Source organism: Melopsittacus undulatus, chromosome Z (genome assembly GCF_012275295.1).
Source record: "Melopsittacus undulatus isolate bMelUnd1 chromosome Z, bMelUnd1.mat.Z, whole genome shotgun sequence".
NCBI lineage: Eukaryota > Metazoa > Chordata > Aves > Psittaciformes > Psittaculidae > Melopsittacus > Melopsittacus undulatus.
Genome location: NC_047557.1, coordinates 859,344 through 876,292, shown reverse-complemented (window position 1 = coordinate 876,292; position 16,949 = coordinate 859,344). Strand labels below are relative to the sequence as shown.

Genomic DNA, 16,949 nt, shown 5'->3' with positions numbered 1-16,949 from the left:
CTTGCAACTTGTCCTCCAGTGATCTGGTTTCAATACTTTATAGCCTTTTTCCATGAGGATGAACACGTCTAACTGCTGCATCTGCTCCTCGGTGCTGATGTTGCAGTAGCCCAGTAGCAGCCAGATGGAGCTCTTAGCTATTTCGTAGGGTCATTAGCAACCTTGCCGAATTTATTAGGGCCTGGCTACCAGGAGGGCAATAAAGTGGAAGTTGTGATTAGCCACCTGACCATGCAAACTTCCCTCCAAAATATCTCCAGAGGCTTTGTATTCTTTTATTATGGGACACACATTATGCCCTTGGCAAGTTTTTTAAACTAATTTTTAGGAAAAAGGCAAATGACACAACTACTAATATTTTGTGACAGGAGCTTCTAACTTGATTCCTGATGTGTAAACAAAATCTTTCTTAATGCAAATTACTAAGAGTCCTTTTTCCAATATTCTCTTTATACTTGATTATCATGGAGGAATGATCCTTCAGCGAAACTGTCCTTCACTCCTGCTCTGACTCTGTCTGAAAACTTTTCAAGTAAACTTTTTTCTTTTGAGTTTTGCTATGATAGCTGCTATTTGAACCATTGCAGAGACAATAATGAATTTTTCATACATAAATGGTCCCTCCTTTTCCTCTGCACAAGGGTGAGAAGCTGTACCCCTGAAATAAATGAGAAAAATTATCTTTTTATGTAGATAAGATTAAGACTTCTAGCGCTGCAAGTACAACACAGGTCATCACGGCACTTCATAAGGATTTGTTCCTTTGGTAACAGAAGTGGGAGCAATGTTAAGCTTTGATTTTCACTGTTTTCTGGATGTAATGATGAAGAATCTTTACCTTTGTTTATAAAACTGAAACTGTATTCTTCCTTAAGCATGTCATCAGTGCATTCATTAATAGAAGTACATTTAGTAATGTAGTCAATTAAAATAAAAGCTCCTATTTTGATTATTTTTCATTTATATAGTGCTAGAGTAGAAGGCTTAGCAGCTTTTCAGCTGTCTAAAGACAACCTTAGAAAATGCAAAGTGGGAAAGAAGTGTTTTTCTCTACCCTCTCTCTTCTAGTGGATTTTCTCCTTTCTTAGTCTTTTCTCCCCAGTCCCTGTTCAGCTCCCAGTATTTTGCTGTATGGATACCTCTGAATCCATGGGTAGTTTTGGAAGCTTAAAAGCTGCTCTGAGTTATGCTGAGGGACACGGACACATCTTGGTTAGCTGCAGAACTGGAGATTCAGGATGATTAAAATACCTTTCTAATACATTCAGTACAAAGTGGGATGCACGTCTTAGGTGAGACTGCTTTGACCACAAATGCCCAGCTCTGGTTGTGGGAGCGTCCCTTCATCTCTTCCACTTTCATGCCCATGGGACTGTGATGATTTACTATTTGAATTTTTTGAGGCTCAGTTCTTTTTCTCCTGGGAACCATGAGCTTCTGCTGTATATGGCATAAGCTGACCTTCATATTAAGAACTAAAGAAGCATGCAAACAATCTAAAACATTAAATAAGTAATACCTTTCTTCAAGTGAAGAATGATTTTTTATATACAATAACAGCTTAATTTCTCTTTTATTTCTTCAAGGCTGGTCTGAGGGAATATACATTGAGATCATATTCTCTTTCTGCTTTTCAAGCATGGAGTTCAGAGTAAGACTAGGATACAGAGCTGTAGTAAGAGATAGAAAGATAGTAGGCATAAACTACTATTTTTTTAAGACATGTTAGTGGAATTTTAGGATTTTGTGCCTCATCCTCTTTCTGAAGAGTCATGCATTGTAACACCATAAAGAGTTATTTCTTTAATTTCTTGCAGAAACTGTTCCTGAATTACCGTATATAACAGGAAAGAGTAGTAAACATGTGAGTTGTATATATAAATGTAGAAAAAAAATAGGTTTATATAAAAATGCAATTCTATTGTCAATTTTAGATCTGGAGGAACTCTAGTGGGTTTGAGTTAGATTGTCCTGACTCCCCTTAAGGCAGGCACAACCTAGCACGTTCACTTGATGCAAATTTATTCCAAATTCATGGTTTGCGCAAGTTAGCAGTGAAAAGTACAAGGGATATTTTAAGAACTATTTGAATCTATGAGACAACAAAGTCAGCTTTTAAGAACATGCAATCTAAAGTCTTCCCATGTGAAGGCTGACAAGGCTGGGCACTTGCTGACAGCAGTTACCTTTCTTGGGTCAGTAGAAACACATTCCTTATTCAAACATGCAAAGAGAAGACACTTTTCATTAGGAAATGCTGACATTTCTTGGAGTTTAAATTGTTCCCTCTTGTCACAAGATCAGCTGTCATCTTAGAAAAGGTATTTCTAGAAACAGGGAGGTCATCCCAACACACATCTCCCTAAACCAGCTATTTCTACTGGCAAGTATTCGATTAGTTTCCGAGTCTCTGCTACAGGCTCATTACAACCAATCTTTGACATTTTTGGTAATAAATACAGCCTGCTATGGCCCTTAGAGGGGAAAACCTATTTGTCTGAAGATGGTGTTTGAGACCCAGACCCACACATGCATCCCAAGGCATTGTGGAATTCCTACACACCCTTTCAAGGAGTTATTTAAAAGACCACAGCAAATGACAATCTGCTTCAGTAGGGACCTACCAACAAGACAGACTTTAGAGCGTGTTCTTCATCTGAAGGATCTTCTTCTAAGTGAAGGTCAGGGCTATGGCATGATCTTTAAGGGAGTATACACATTAAATTTAATTTTAAAATCTGCTTTTTTCTCTCACTGAGTGAAACAAAGCACTCATCCTCTCCCAGAGGTGTGTGGGATCTGCTGGCACATGATATGTTACTGCATTATAAATCTTGGAGCCTGTGATAGTGATGTGCTGCCTGCTGGGGGACAGCCTTGGTGACTAAGCACCCACAAAGTGTACTGTAGTACCAAGAAATTTAAACTCTTTGTATGCTTTTATACAAAACTACTTCACTGCAAAATGGGTCCTATCTTTTATTTAGTTTAAGTTATGTCACTCACACACGCACAAAAAAATCCTCCTGTGTCAATAGGGTTACACACTGGGGTCTGTCCTAATCCTTTATCCAAATGACTTTGATCCAGTTGTTGATATGATCCCTTAAATCTCATGGACATCTTCTTTTCTAGGTCTCCATTAACCTTTTGGAGTTTTTCCTCCCTTTTGTGGTACAATATCTAGCATAAAGTACACTAAGTCTGTGACTGGGACATTTTGATGGGCCTGGGTTCACATAAAATAAAGTGTTTAGAAATGTGTTTTCATCCTGATGTAGAATAAGCATGACCTTCTGAGTTGTTATTTTAAATTATCTTTGTCTGAAAATAGAATTTTAAGGCTTTCATCCAGAGCCAGGGCAAAGTACAACAATAAAAGCATCCTACGATCCATGGCTGTTCCAGAAAAATCTCACTAAACTCCCACTTTCCAACATTTCACAGGCATTTTCTGAAAAAAAAAAAAAAAAAAAAAACAACCCAAAAAAACCGCAACATATTTCTGTGAAATATTTTAAGTTCGGGAAGAAAAAATATCTGCTGTTTGTTCAAGCCTTTTTAGATTGCCACAATGCAATTAGAAGGAACATGAAAACAGCATGTGTTTTTATTTCCTTTGCAACCCACCTCACCAGCCTTCTGCTGATGCATACCTTTAAAATATTCAGTACTGAGAAAAAACACATAGAGAGCAAATATGGGAGTGCTTGACATTTATTGAATATATAAAATATTTATAGAATGTATATTTAAAGTGCTTGACATTTTATATATACATGTATACATATTTCCAGTCTTAATGTATTACATCTGTCTGCCTGGGGGTGTTAGGTTGTCCTTATTTGCGGTGTCTTACCTGTGTTTAATACTGCATAATTTCTGCCAACGTAATTATGCAAATTACTCACTTTAATGGTGTCCTTAAGGAAAATAAGGGCACACCTCTCCCACTGTAGGAAAGGTGTTGGTGAATGAGTTATAATTGCTAAATACACTCAGTTTTGTGTGAAACTCAACACCCAGATATGCGTATACTGAAAATGAATTATTATAAAAATAAAAAAAAGCAACCCAGCATCAAGCTTTCTATCAGCCTGGAAAAATACCAGCAATTAACAAAATAAGGGGAAGAGAGATGAGGGGAGAGGAGCACCAGTTCTTCTGGAGAATGAAAAGCTGCAGGAAAGTGGGGTCAGGGTCCTGGAGCGTCTGTCGTAAAGAATAACATGTGTGAATCCGTGAATTACAAGTCTATAAATTAATTGCAGGCTTCTGGTGACATCACAATAAACTGCGCTAATGAAGATTGAGTAGTTTATAATTTTGTGAGAGTGCTGAAAAATGACATGGTTTATAAACTACATAGATACTGGTGTTTTTCAGTGAGCCTGTTAAATAAATTATACTAGGATTCTAGTGTAAAAAGAGAAAGTGTTAAAAATTAATATACAAACGTGATTCTGCTTTATGTTTTTTTTAATTCAAGTTTTTCTTACATAAGGGCTTTGTTTATTTTTTCTTGAGCCATACTATCAATGGTGATTCTCCATAACTCAGCCACAAAACTGTCTTTCATATATCTCTAATTTAAGTGAGACTATTTTTTTTTAAATCATCTTAATCATCATCCTAGTCACTAGCTTTCCCTTATGAGTGATGTTTTAGTTAACAAACTGTTTACTAAATTTCCTGTATTGTGACTGTGTGGTGTGGAGACCCTGATTTAATGTCTGTATGGCCACAGATCAAGAAGAGTCCATCCTGGAGTGTTTCTAAGCCAAATTCATACATCTAAGCCTTTTTGGTAGGAAATTAGGCAGCTAAGTTAATCAGGACACCTCATCAGTTTTAATTTGCATTATTGTGTTTGAGCTGAACTGGATCGGGATCTTCCAGGTATCCTAAATTATTAAATATGTGAAAAACAAGAGACCAAGCTGAAAGAGGAATAGGGAAAATGAGGCATGAAACCAGTGCTGGAGGCGCCCAGGGCATATGCTTATTTAGGTGTAGGCAACTTAGCTCAAAAACAGAAACAGTTGCTCAAATCAGGAAAAGATGGACACAAAATCTTTGCAGTCTTACTCAGATCTTTTTGAGTTTGTGCATTGTACGCAGTTTTTAAGTAATCTCATTTCCCAGAAAGTATTTGTACCTGCAAGTTTGGAGAGCACTTAGGATTAATTGGGAGCGTATGATTGAAGAGGTGGTGATGTCTAGGACTCTGTCTTCATTTATTGCCAAAGCTGGAAACTCTATTGTCAATAAAATATATACATATATATATAAAGAAAAGAAAGATTTGTGGTTAAGATGCTGAAATACAAATCCTGAAGAACACAACTTATTGGTACATCTGTCATAGTATTCCTACTGGACATGGGTTTTGTCACACTGTGCATTCAGATACTGCAACTGTTTTCATCTTTTTCTGCACCCCTAATGAGACGTTTTGCTCTGATGTGCCAAAACCACCACATTAGTATATTGAGTACTAAATCACACCGAACCAGGCAAGAAAAGTGGGGATACTTCTGCCCTATCACTGGTAGCTTGGCTAGTAGCACCTCTTAGTGTCTAACTCCTATGAATTTAAACACATATGTGGCTCATGCAGGTGTTGTCAAAATAGGAGCCAGAGGGAAAAAAAAAAAAACAAAACAAAACACAGGGAAATGAATCATTTTGTTTGCAGAAAAGTCCAAAAACTATATAGTGTGAAGCTGTGTTCTAAATAGGAAGCTTGAAATTAATCCTGAATCATTTTTTCAGCAAGCGGGGTCCTCCTATATCCCTGAGGGAGACTGCAAAGAAGCTAAATTTTATTGTGTAATTGAAGAGCGTGCTGTAATCCTTGCAAACCTGAGGTTTGAGTTAGGGATGTGAGGGCAGCCTCCATTCTAACATTTCTTAGCTTTTTTTCTCTGCAATTTATTTTATAATCTTCACCTTCTTTTAATTTAGAGGGGTTTTTAATATTATGGCTTTATAAATATTATAATCAGACATTGGGAATGATGGCTCGAGAAATACAATTGGATTTTCTGTCTGGAATAATAAGTCATGGATGGTACTTAGGAATTAATCTATTCTGGGTTTGTGGCAACTGTGGGTATTCAAAACCAAGACCTTCATTCGCCTACGAAAGCTGGTAGAATGTACGCAGGCTGCTGAGTTTTTGCGTGTGCTTTTCAGCACAGTGCGGGGGAGGCTTATTAGAAATGTAATGTTATTAGCAGTTTTTCTCAAATTGCTGATTTCCATCATCCTAGTAGTACAATAATGATGAAATTAAATTAAATTAGCATATCATATAGCATACTGAAAAACTGTGAATACATTATAGTAATACAAGGCAACAGATAATTGCCAGCTTAATAAGAATTTATTTTTGGCAAAGATTATTCAACCTTTTTCTTCTTCCAATCACTAGGGACAGATTTCCTGGTTATTGATTATCTCCTCATCTTCTCTAAACTGAGTCAGAAGTTCTTCTTGGTTACATGCAAATGTCTCTAAATATTTGTAATTCTGTATCTTTTGTCAGTGAACTTGTCTTGTACCTGCATGTAGCTGTCCATACTTTGACTTGTAGGACCTTGTTATAAACAGTTGGCATCTGATCCTCTGAAACAAATTAGATTTCATTACCCCTATATTCACTTAGTGACAATATTATCTTACATGTCTTCTAAATTGAGCTTTTAATTATTCCATTTGGGGAAAACACAAAAAAAAACCAAGAAAAACTTCAAAACATTGATGGTTTAAGTGTACTTTCTAGAGCAAATATTTTCCCTGGTATTAAATTTTTAATAGGCTTAGGGTCAAAGAGAATAATTTGAATTACAGAAATGTTTACTATTTATGTCTAATATTCTTCAAGCTCATTGAAATTATTGACTTTCTAAGCCTTAATTTATATCTACCCATTGACACTTTTTTCCCATCCTTTTTGCAGTTCCACCGTGGTTTTTAGTTCACCCTTCAAATATTTATGCCTACGAGAGTATGGATATTGAGTTTGAATGTACTGTGTCTGGTAAGCCTGTTCCTATGGTGGAGTGGATCAAGAATGGAGAAGTGGTCATTCCCAGCGACTATTTTCAGATAGTGGTAATTATCTGGCTTTCACTTACTAGATTTTTTTTAAAATCAAGTTCTGAAATGTATTGTGATTTTTGATACAATTGTTGCCTTCACAAGCATATTAGTCTTCCCAAATTAATATTGGGAATATATATTAGGCGCATTGCACTGGGATGTGCTTGGTCACATATGTTGACACTGCCTGAATTCTAGTGATACTTGAATGAGTTGCTATTGATAATATTATCTACCATGTTGGTTACTTCCGTCACCATTGTCAGTGGTAAACAAAATATTAGATCTCAAATGATATAGTAGATGGGTACAAGGGGTTAAGAGTCATAGAATGGGTTGGGAGGGACCTTAAAGTTCATCCGTCTCCAAACCCTGCCACGGGCAGAGATACCTTCCACGAGAGCAGCTTGCTTCAAACCCCTGTGTCCAACCTGGCCTTGAACACTACCAGGGATGGGGCAACCACAGCTTCCCTGGGCACCCTGTGTCAGTGTCTCAGCACCCTCACAGGGCACTTGCACCTAAGAGCTCATCTCAGTCTCCCCTGTTCTGGCGGGTTAAAGCCATTACTCCTTGTCCTGTCCCTATAGGTCCTTTTGAAAAGTCCCATTTGACGTAATTAGAGTTTTTCAAAGGGAATTGTTTTGTGCCCTACCCAAAGTAACATCCCTGTCCAGGATTACAATCTCCTTTAGTTTAAATGCCATTATTACATGGGCTAAGACTTTATGCTGTGTTTTATGAAAGGAGTGATCTAGCTGTCCTCTGCCGAAAGCAGTGCCACTTGTAACTGACTTGTAAGTAAGGAGGGATGTTGGGGACCACCTCTTTAGCTGTATGAAGATGCCTGTAGGCCACAAGTTGTGGCTGGTTCAGAGACAGGGCTTACTTCAGCACTTTTTAATTTTTTACCTTGTAACAAACAATATTGATTATCATCATGTCTTTCAATTACTTATCACAAAAAAAAGCTTTTGTAATATGTTTTTCATGCAGGATAGGCTTATTCTGCCGTATGCAATAGAAATCCAACCTTTTTTTTTAATATTGTTGCTTGTTAGAAAGCAGACAGAAGCTGTCCAGAGAAAAGACAGGTCTCTTCTGCTGTCATGGATGTGTGGTAAAGGTGTTAAAAAATGACTTCACTTAATAACTAATGGAAGGTTCATTTCAGCCAGATAATACCCCTCACCTGAGATTTTTTACCCAACCTAATTGGTTTCAGCTTGTGCTAACAAAAGCTAAAAGTTAAATCTGTTTCAAATGAAGTAAGTGCAGAATGACATTTTCTTGAGGATCTCCAGGCCTCAAGCCATATGCAGGGTTTGACCTTCAGAATAGTGTTTGTTCAAAGATGCAGAAGGGGAAAGTTCTTTTAAATCTTCCCTGCAGCGAAGGGCCAGGACAAAATTCAGAGCACTATTCAAGTGATGGCTGCAATTTGGAGCTTGAGAAAGGCGTTGGATGGACTCTGTGCAGGAAACTGAATTCACCCTTGGGCCATAGGCACTATCATACAAAATGCAAAGATTACAAGGTGTCAAGACAATCCTAATGAAAGTGCTTATGGTTATGTGTCTCCAAGGATCAGGACTATGTGAGGTGGATTACATACACAGCACCGTGTTTCACAGAATAGCCATTCTGGAAAGGTTTTATAATCCACGTTCACTCTGGATGGTGTTTTTTCTAATTAATTCTCTCCACTTCCTTGCTTTCTCTTTTGTTTTCTCTCTAGGGTGGCAGCAACTTAAGGATTCTGGGCTTGGTAAAGTCAGATGAAGGTTTTTATCAGTGTGTAGCTGAAAATGAAGCTGGAAACGCACAGGCCAGTGCACAGCTAATCATCCCAGAGCCTGGTAAGATGCAAAGGACATACAGAATTGTAGATGTAATTAATGCTATTAACAAAAAAATCCCAAATGAGCAGCTACTATTCTTTACTCCCTCTTACTTATCCAGCTGGCTGGCTGTAGTTAAAAGCATGTCCAGGCTATCAGATAGTTTGAGGTATTTTGTTCATTGAGGCAATTACAAATGCTGGCCTTGTCCTCAAAATTGCTCTGGAGGCTCGCTAAACCTGCATGAAAAGCCAACAGCAATGCCCTACTATGTATTAGTGAGCTTTGTTCTGCTGGAATACGAGGTGATCACAAACTGGTGTGGTGATGAAATAAAGTAGTCCATAAGCAACAGAGAATTTTATCCTATGTAGTCCTGCATTAAGCTGTTGTAGAACACTTGTGTCAGGGAAAGAGAAGAGAAGAAAAAAAGGGAAGAAAAAGAAATTTGGCAGTGGGATATCAAGTGCAGCCAGCCATTGAGATCAGAATGTTTGTGTCTACGTGCTGACAGGATGAATGTTGCTTTTTGTTGTTGTTACTGGGAAATTAATACGTGTTTGGTTTTATGGACAGCACTGTGCAGCAGATTAAGTGTTTACTACTTTATGGGTTTTTAAGCAACAGAAAGATGTCTTCATCTTAAACTAGATGATACGTAAAGCATAGATAAAAGCCTGTCAAAGTTTCTGGGTTATAAATGATTAATGACCTGCACTGGGCTGCAGGTTACACTTGCTACCTCTCATGGATTATGGCAGTAAAATGGGAACAGAAGAGTGTGCTGAAGCATTGTTCTTTCTCTGATTTGGATTGAGAAGAGCAGAATCTTGGTAGACCGCAAATTGTCAAGACAACCTTGCTGAAATCAATTAATCAGTCTGATGGCTCATATCATGGTATTTCTTTGGGAAATACTTTGAAAAGCTTCCACACAGCATCAGTGTAAAGTTTTAAAGCTTTGCCAAAAATCTGGTTGTTTGGAAATAGAGAAATAAGTATGGCTGCAGTCCATGTTCTTGTTAGCTGCAGTGGTCTGACTCTTAGGAACTCCTGTCTGAACACTGAGTAGGAACATTCGTTGAGATTTGTCAAAGTCCAGTCCTGCAACCTGTTGTGTTATGAGCGCTGTTATCCGCAGTGGTTCTGGGTAGTACAGGGGGAGGCAGCAGTACCGCATAGACATAGCTGAGATCATCTGGTAGATAAAAGTGAGGAGTAAGCACCACTGAAATCCAGAGATCCCCAGTTTTCAAAGTCCTGTTTATGCAATACTTCAGGCAGATGCAAATATGAGCTGGGTTAAGGTTTCTCCATCTATTTTCTCTCTTGGTCCCACATGCATGGCTGAACATGGATTTTTTACATCATTGAAGATTCCTGTCACTCCTCCTCCCCTTATTTTCAGTATCTCTTTCAGCGTGTTCTCTTTCTTTCCTCTCTCCTACCTGAAAGCAATTCCAGCAGCTACTGGGCATCCATCAGAGACCTCTCAGCCACTCTCTCCCTCTCCCTTAGATGCTCATGCCCCAGACACTTCACAGCCTTGGAACCATGCAGCTTGGTGAGACATCCAGGAAGGAGTGGGTGTGGGTAAATAGAGAAGGAATGTCATGTCCACAGAGTCATTATCATTGTCCTTCTGCAGGCTGGGGTCCCTCCTTGCTCAGCTCTGCAGGACTCATTGGCTAACTAAGCTTGGTGGTTGGGTATCAGGATCAAGGGGCAGACATTTATTTGGGTTCCCACTTCTTTACTTGCCCTCTGCCTGGTGTGGTGCAGCATCTTGCCAGGTGCAGTCACTAGAGATGATGATGAGGTTATCTTCCCTTGGAGTCAAGTGTGAAAATGAGAAGGCACAGACAAACATATTTCAGTGGCAGAAAAAAGAATCATCATCGTCCTACTCAGAAACAACTTGCTCTACTTCAGATCTCACTGTGGGGATGCGCAAATTTGTCTTGCCTTTGTATTTTGTTGTTTGGTTGGTTGGGGCTTGTTTCTTTCCTTCTGCTTGCTTTTAAGCTGAATCTCACATGCAGTTCATATATTTGGATTATATTTAGACACATGAACATCTGAAGGAAGCAGTCCATCTCCTACTATAGGGGACTTTAATCTGGTGCTAGCATCATCCTGAGGGAAAATGGGCAACTCATTGCTGCTCCCACCTAGTCATTGCAAGTGAAATGCTGTCAGTAAATTTTACGTTCTGTGTTAGTGTTTATTATGTTTGGCATTGAATTAAAATTAAAATAGAAGAAAATAAAAAAAAAGTCCTAAAGAGCTACAGGACACCATTGTAAATTGTCTCCATTTCCCTTTTTAAGTGATGGATTACTCTTTTCTGACTATTTAATCAGATCTTCAAACAATGCTATTCCAATTCCTTTGAGATGAAGGGAGGGCCGGCATGCACAGATGGTGGAGAAGCCAGCTATAAATACAAATGAAGTGCTGGGGCTGGCCATGGCAGGAGGAGCGTACTCCCCTCAGCTTTGATTTTGCTGGATCACGCTCAGCATGCATTTGTTTTTATGAGAGCCTCATGAAGTTTCTATATACTCATTAATAGCTATCTTCTCTTTCTGCAGCCATTAATGTAGAAGGGGCTTAAAAGGAGACACGCTGAATGCTTATCTGAGCTTTGTTTTCCTGAAAGTCAGGGTCAAAACCCGTCATTAAACTAATAATGATTTACTCTAACAATGATTTCTATGCCAAACTTACATCAGGGTAAAGCAGTCACTACTTTTTTGTTTGATGGTAATTCATAAGACTACAGTTAGTATTTGCTTTTATTTATTGCAAATAATTTGGATCACCTAGTAAGTTAAATATGTTGTGTAAGTTCTGTTGTGGGATTTTGTAAGTTTTAATTAGGTAGAAGGATACAATGAGATTGCTGTTATTACCTTTGTTGTTATGCCAATATGTAGATTCTGCATCAAAAGAAGTGTGACCAGCAGGTCAAAGGAGGTGATCCTGACCCTCTACTCTGCTCTTGTGAGACCTCACCTGGAGCATTGTGTGCAGTTCTGGTGTCCTCAACATAAAAAAGACATGGAACTGTTGGAACAAGTCCAGAGGAGGCCACGAGGATGATCAGGGACTGGAGCACCTCCCGTATGGAGACAGGCTGAGAAAGTTGGAGCTGTTCAGCCTGGAGAAGAGAAGGCTGCGTGGAGACCTCATAGCAGCCTTCCAGTATCTGAAGGGGGCCTACAGGGATGCTTTTGAGGGATTCTTCATTAGGGACTGTAGTGACAGGACAAGGGGTAACGGGCTGAAACTTAAACAGCAGAGGTTTAGATTGGATATAAGGAAGAAATTATTTACTGTTAGGGTGGTGAGGCACTGGAATGGGCTGCCCAGGGAGGTAGTGAATGCTCCATTCCTGATAGTGTTCAAGGCCAGGTTGGATGAAGCCTTGGGTGATATGGTTTAGTGTTAGGTGTCCCTCTCCATGACAGGGGGGGTAGAACTAGATGATCTTAAGGTCCTTTCCAACCCTAACTATTCTATGATTCTATGATTCACATCCACTGCTGACTACCTTTAACTCTAGGGGCAGCACATAAGATGTCATTAAGCAAATATAAATGAGCTCAGACTGAGACTGAAAGTACCCCTTGCAGAGGCTGTGATGCTAAATTATAATCAGACAATACTGAAATGAGAAGTGAAATCCAGAAGGCTGCGAGCTCATCCAGTTAACAGCTTACACTTCTAGTATTCCACATGTGGCTGTAGGATGCTTATAACTATTTTGATATCTGTTGCTTAGACTATAAAAAAACAACGAGCTCCCTGAGAAATATAAAATCTCTGTCCTTTTAAGTTGAGATCATGACTAGAGAGGCATTGTACTTAATAATGTATTATGAATGAGAGTATAAGTGACAGTTGCTGGTCTGTATGCACAAGTTAGTCAATAAATCAAAGTATATTTGTTGATGCCAGCATACTTGGGAAAAAGGTGCTTGGGATGTTTCTACACCTTTTTCCTTTCTTCCCATTAACAATCTTAATGTTACCCTCTTAGGAAGAGATTGCTCACCATTTTATAAGAAGAAAAACAAGAAGCAACTTTAAGGGATTCCTATTTCTGTAAAAAACAAAGCAGTAAATGAGTCAGATTTAAGGATTTCAGTTCTTTCATCCCCAGCACATACATTCTGAGTTTATCAGGCCACTGTGCTGCTTGGCTTTCTCTATTTCTTCTCCTTAACTCTGCTAAAGGGACATTGTGCAGTCTATGTGAATGTGTGATCATACTGAGCAAGTACCAGGTATAAAGCCTACAGTATGTGTTTATGGTTACATGCACTGAAAAAAATTCTCAGCAAGAAGAAGCAGACGAAAGATATCTCAGCTGTCTTGGTTTTATGGCTGTATAAAACCTGTTATTTGCACACCTAAAGAATGAATAGAGAACAGCGTTGTGCTGAGTGATGGATGTGCATAACTTCAGCTGAGGAGAGTGTCCCAGAGGAAAGTCTTCCTATAAGGAACACCCAGACCATAATTTGCTTTATGCCAGTGGCTTCTCACAGATTGATCCTTCAGATATTCACAAGATATGTGAAGCAATAGTTTTATTATAGCAGATGGAAGATCAGATAAAAACAGCGCTGAAATAATCAACTTGTCTATAGGGTAGTATCATTATTAACTATGGCTGGCAAAATATCTCTTTCTAGGTAAACTGAAAATTTAGAATCTCAGGAGTATACCCTCACCCAGAGACTGGTAAAAGTGCTGTAGATCAAGCTACACTCTTGGCATTATAAGCAGCAGTAAGTTGGCAAACAGAGCAAAAAAGAAAAGTATCTCTTATGCAGTATAACTAATGAGTACCTGGGTGTTTTGTGCTGCCAAGCAAGGAGGGGACACAGCCCCAGATTATTTCAAGAAAAGATTGCATATCCATACACTGGTGATCTCCAGATGCTGAAGAATGTCCAAAGACAGGTGTTGCAGGGAGACAGGAAAAGGTACAGAGAGCTGATGGTCATGGGTAGGCTGGTCCTTGGTGACTTGTCCTCATTGAGTGGGTGCTGAACTCCAAGCCCTGGTGCTTGGGCTCAGCTTTCTCTGCCATTCACTTTGTCATTTTCATCACGTATTTCATTCTTTTTAATTCCTCAACTTACAAGTTGCATAGCTCCTTCTCATGTCAGATTTTCAGCTTAACAGCTAGCAGATTTTAGATTTTTGCACGCACAAGACTTTGCATTTCTGTATAATGAGGCTGAGTCTGGGAAACCCACGAATTACTCTTTTTGCCAAGGATAAACAGGGGTTGAATCAAATAATTTTCAAAAACCTTCCTTTCTCGTATTACAAAAACATTCTGTGAGGCACCATGTACCTTTTCTTTGTTATCATAAGTATTATTTAGTATTCTTTATAATTACTTAATAGATTACTTATATTAATGATTATTTATAATTGTAGTATAGTGTATAATATTAATAATTACTTCCTATTAAAAAAGCAACAAAATAAAATCAATCTCTATACTAAAAACTGAGCTTATATTGGCATTAAAACTTCATATTTTTAGTCCTTTCAAGTCTGTTGGAAGACTAAACAATGTACATTAATCTTACTTATGGTTAGCCTTAAAATGACTCTAAAATAAACTCCACGATTTCAAGTATCAGGAAAAACAGGGTTTTTTTTTTAACAATTGGTAGAACAGTGAAAAAGTAGTGATGAGAAATGTTCTTCGTCAGAAATTTTAAAAAGCAGCTTGGCAGATACATCTTGGTGCTAATAATCCTGATCTTGTCTTCACAGAGGAAGCTACAATGTGTCTGTTCGGTTGGCTCTTTATGCCCTGAATTAGAGATAACAAATTTCACAGAGCTACTTTGCATTGTGTAGGCAGAGACAGAGCAGAGGAAAGAAGTGAGAGACTATTTAAAAATCCCACTCATAAGTTTCAGAGTAGAATATATATTTCTTTTTTTCTTTTTCTCCTCTGACACAGAGGAATAGTTGTTCTACTGGGAGTGGAAGGGTATTTATTTTCTGAAGGCTTACTTAATCATGAGGTGCAGGTTACATTGACTATATTGACTTCTCACATTTAAAAGAGCCTGAGGGTAAATTCCTGTACTGGATCAGGGACTCTTTACCCCATTGAGTTGCTCATGGTTTTGGTCTTTGGTTTGGGCACTGACACGGGAGCTTGAGGCAAGAAAAATTGTGCATGGTTCTCATGTGCTGTTCCCGAGGAGGAACGAAGTAATGACTGCAATACACACTAAGCTGTGTGGTGTGGTCGACACACTGGAGAGAAGGGATGGGATGGAAAAGGTCCTGGACAGGCTGGAGACCATGTGAGACCATGTGAACCTCATGGAGTTCAACAAGGCCAAGGGCAAGGTCCTGCCCCTTGGTCAAGGCAATCAGCAAGACAAATATAGCCTGAGGAGAAGGACTTGGGGGTGTCGTGGCCAGAACTTCTCTGCTCTGGAGACAAACTGAGAAGGCTCCAGGGAGATCTCAGAGCAGCTCCCAGTGCTTAAAGAGACTACAAGAAACCTAAAATGGCCTTTGGACAAGAGCCTGTAGGGACAGGACAAGGGGAATGGCTTGAACCTGACAGAACAGGGGAGACTGAGCTGAGCTCTTAGGCAGAAGCTGTTCCCTGGGAGGGTGCTGAGGCGCTGGCACAGGGTGCCCAGAGAAGCTGTGGCTGCCCCATCCCTGGCAGTGCTCAAGGCCAGGTTGGACACAGGGGCTTGGAGCAGCTGCTCCAGTGGAAGGGGTCCCTGCCCGTGGCAGGGGTTGGAACTGGATGAGCTTTAAGGTCCCTTCCAATCCAAACTAGCCTGGGATTCTATAATTCTGTGTTGTGCAGTGTCACTCTCCACCACAGGTGGTTCTCCAGCATCATCCAAGCAGACTTAGACTGAAATTCTGCTTCTAGCTGTAGGACAGTTTCCCCTGACATATCAGCCCATCTCTGGTTTTATTGTATAAATGTGGCATTCTACTGAGCTGCAGCACAGCCCTAAGTATCTAACACTCTTCAAAATTAAATAAATAGTTAAAAGTTGTAAATATACCTTAAGGATATTGAGGTGTAACCTTGCAGAGCATGCCGTTCCAAGCATGAACTGTGATGTAGTCCAGATGTGATAATTTCAGCCCAAAGGTGATATGACAGCCCAAGGCAGTGGTGACTTGCAGTGGGGCTGTGCCTTGTGGCTCTGCACCCTGGACCTATTTAGTGTTCTGTACCATCACCCTATCTGGAGCCCCACCATAGGTGATGGGTGAAGAGGTGTTTCAGGGGAAACTGCTGCCAGGAAAATGTGGTAAAAACACCTCATGCACAAGAGTTGGGAGAATAATAACCTCCTGAACCATAGTGTCAGGATTTTTTTGTGATAAAATGAGATTTAACATCCTTATTTTGGTATGCGCAACTGGTAAGCTGCTCACATTTATTGCACCGCATAAGCAGTAATGATCATGATAATAGTAAGAATAAATTTTGTTTATATGATTTTATGGTGGTCTTTGCCATAATATTATGACACCTTATTGGGGATTTATAACAGAAATATGCAAAAAATGCAAACTCAGTGGAATATTTTTTTAAGTTATAAAAAGATATATAAAGGCTACCCAAAAAACAGAGGTTCTTAGAAGGCACCCGGGGCACATGCACTGTAAGAGGCTACCTTGGAAGATTTTTGGAGTTTTCATCGTTTCAGGTATTAACAAGTTAGGTAAATATCTGCTGGGCATATTTTTTATCTGGCCACAGGGTGTGTAGCAAAGTATTATTTGGGTTCGCGAGACTATATCCCTGTTGATCTAGCGAGCAATACTGGGAACTTTGGACTATAACAGATCCTGTAAAGTGCAGTTAGAGGTGCTTGATCTTATCTTAAAATACCAATGTAAAACCTAATGACTTTGTTCTGTAAGAGCTGCAATGGTTTAAATACCTGGCATCTGGGTTTCTACATCACCACA

General features: G+C 39.3%; 1 protein-coding gene across 1 annotated transcript in view; it reads left to right on the top strand.

Moving 5' to 3' along the window:
• DCC (DCC netrin 1 receptor) overlaps nucleotides 1–16,949 on the top strand; it is a 428,960-nt gene that overhangs the window by 189,588 nt on the left and 222,423 nt on the right. The window contains exons 7-8 of the mRNA XM_034072648.1: nucleotides 6,965–7,119; nucleotides 8,846–8,966. Of these exons, the coding sequence (XP_033928539.1) occupies nucleotides 6,965–7,119; nucleotides 8,846–8,966 (276 nt within the window). The remainder of the gene's footprint in view (nucleotides 1–6,964; nucleotides 7,120–8,845; nucleotides 8,967–16,949) is intronic.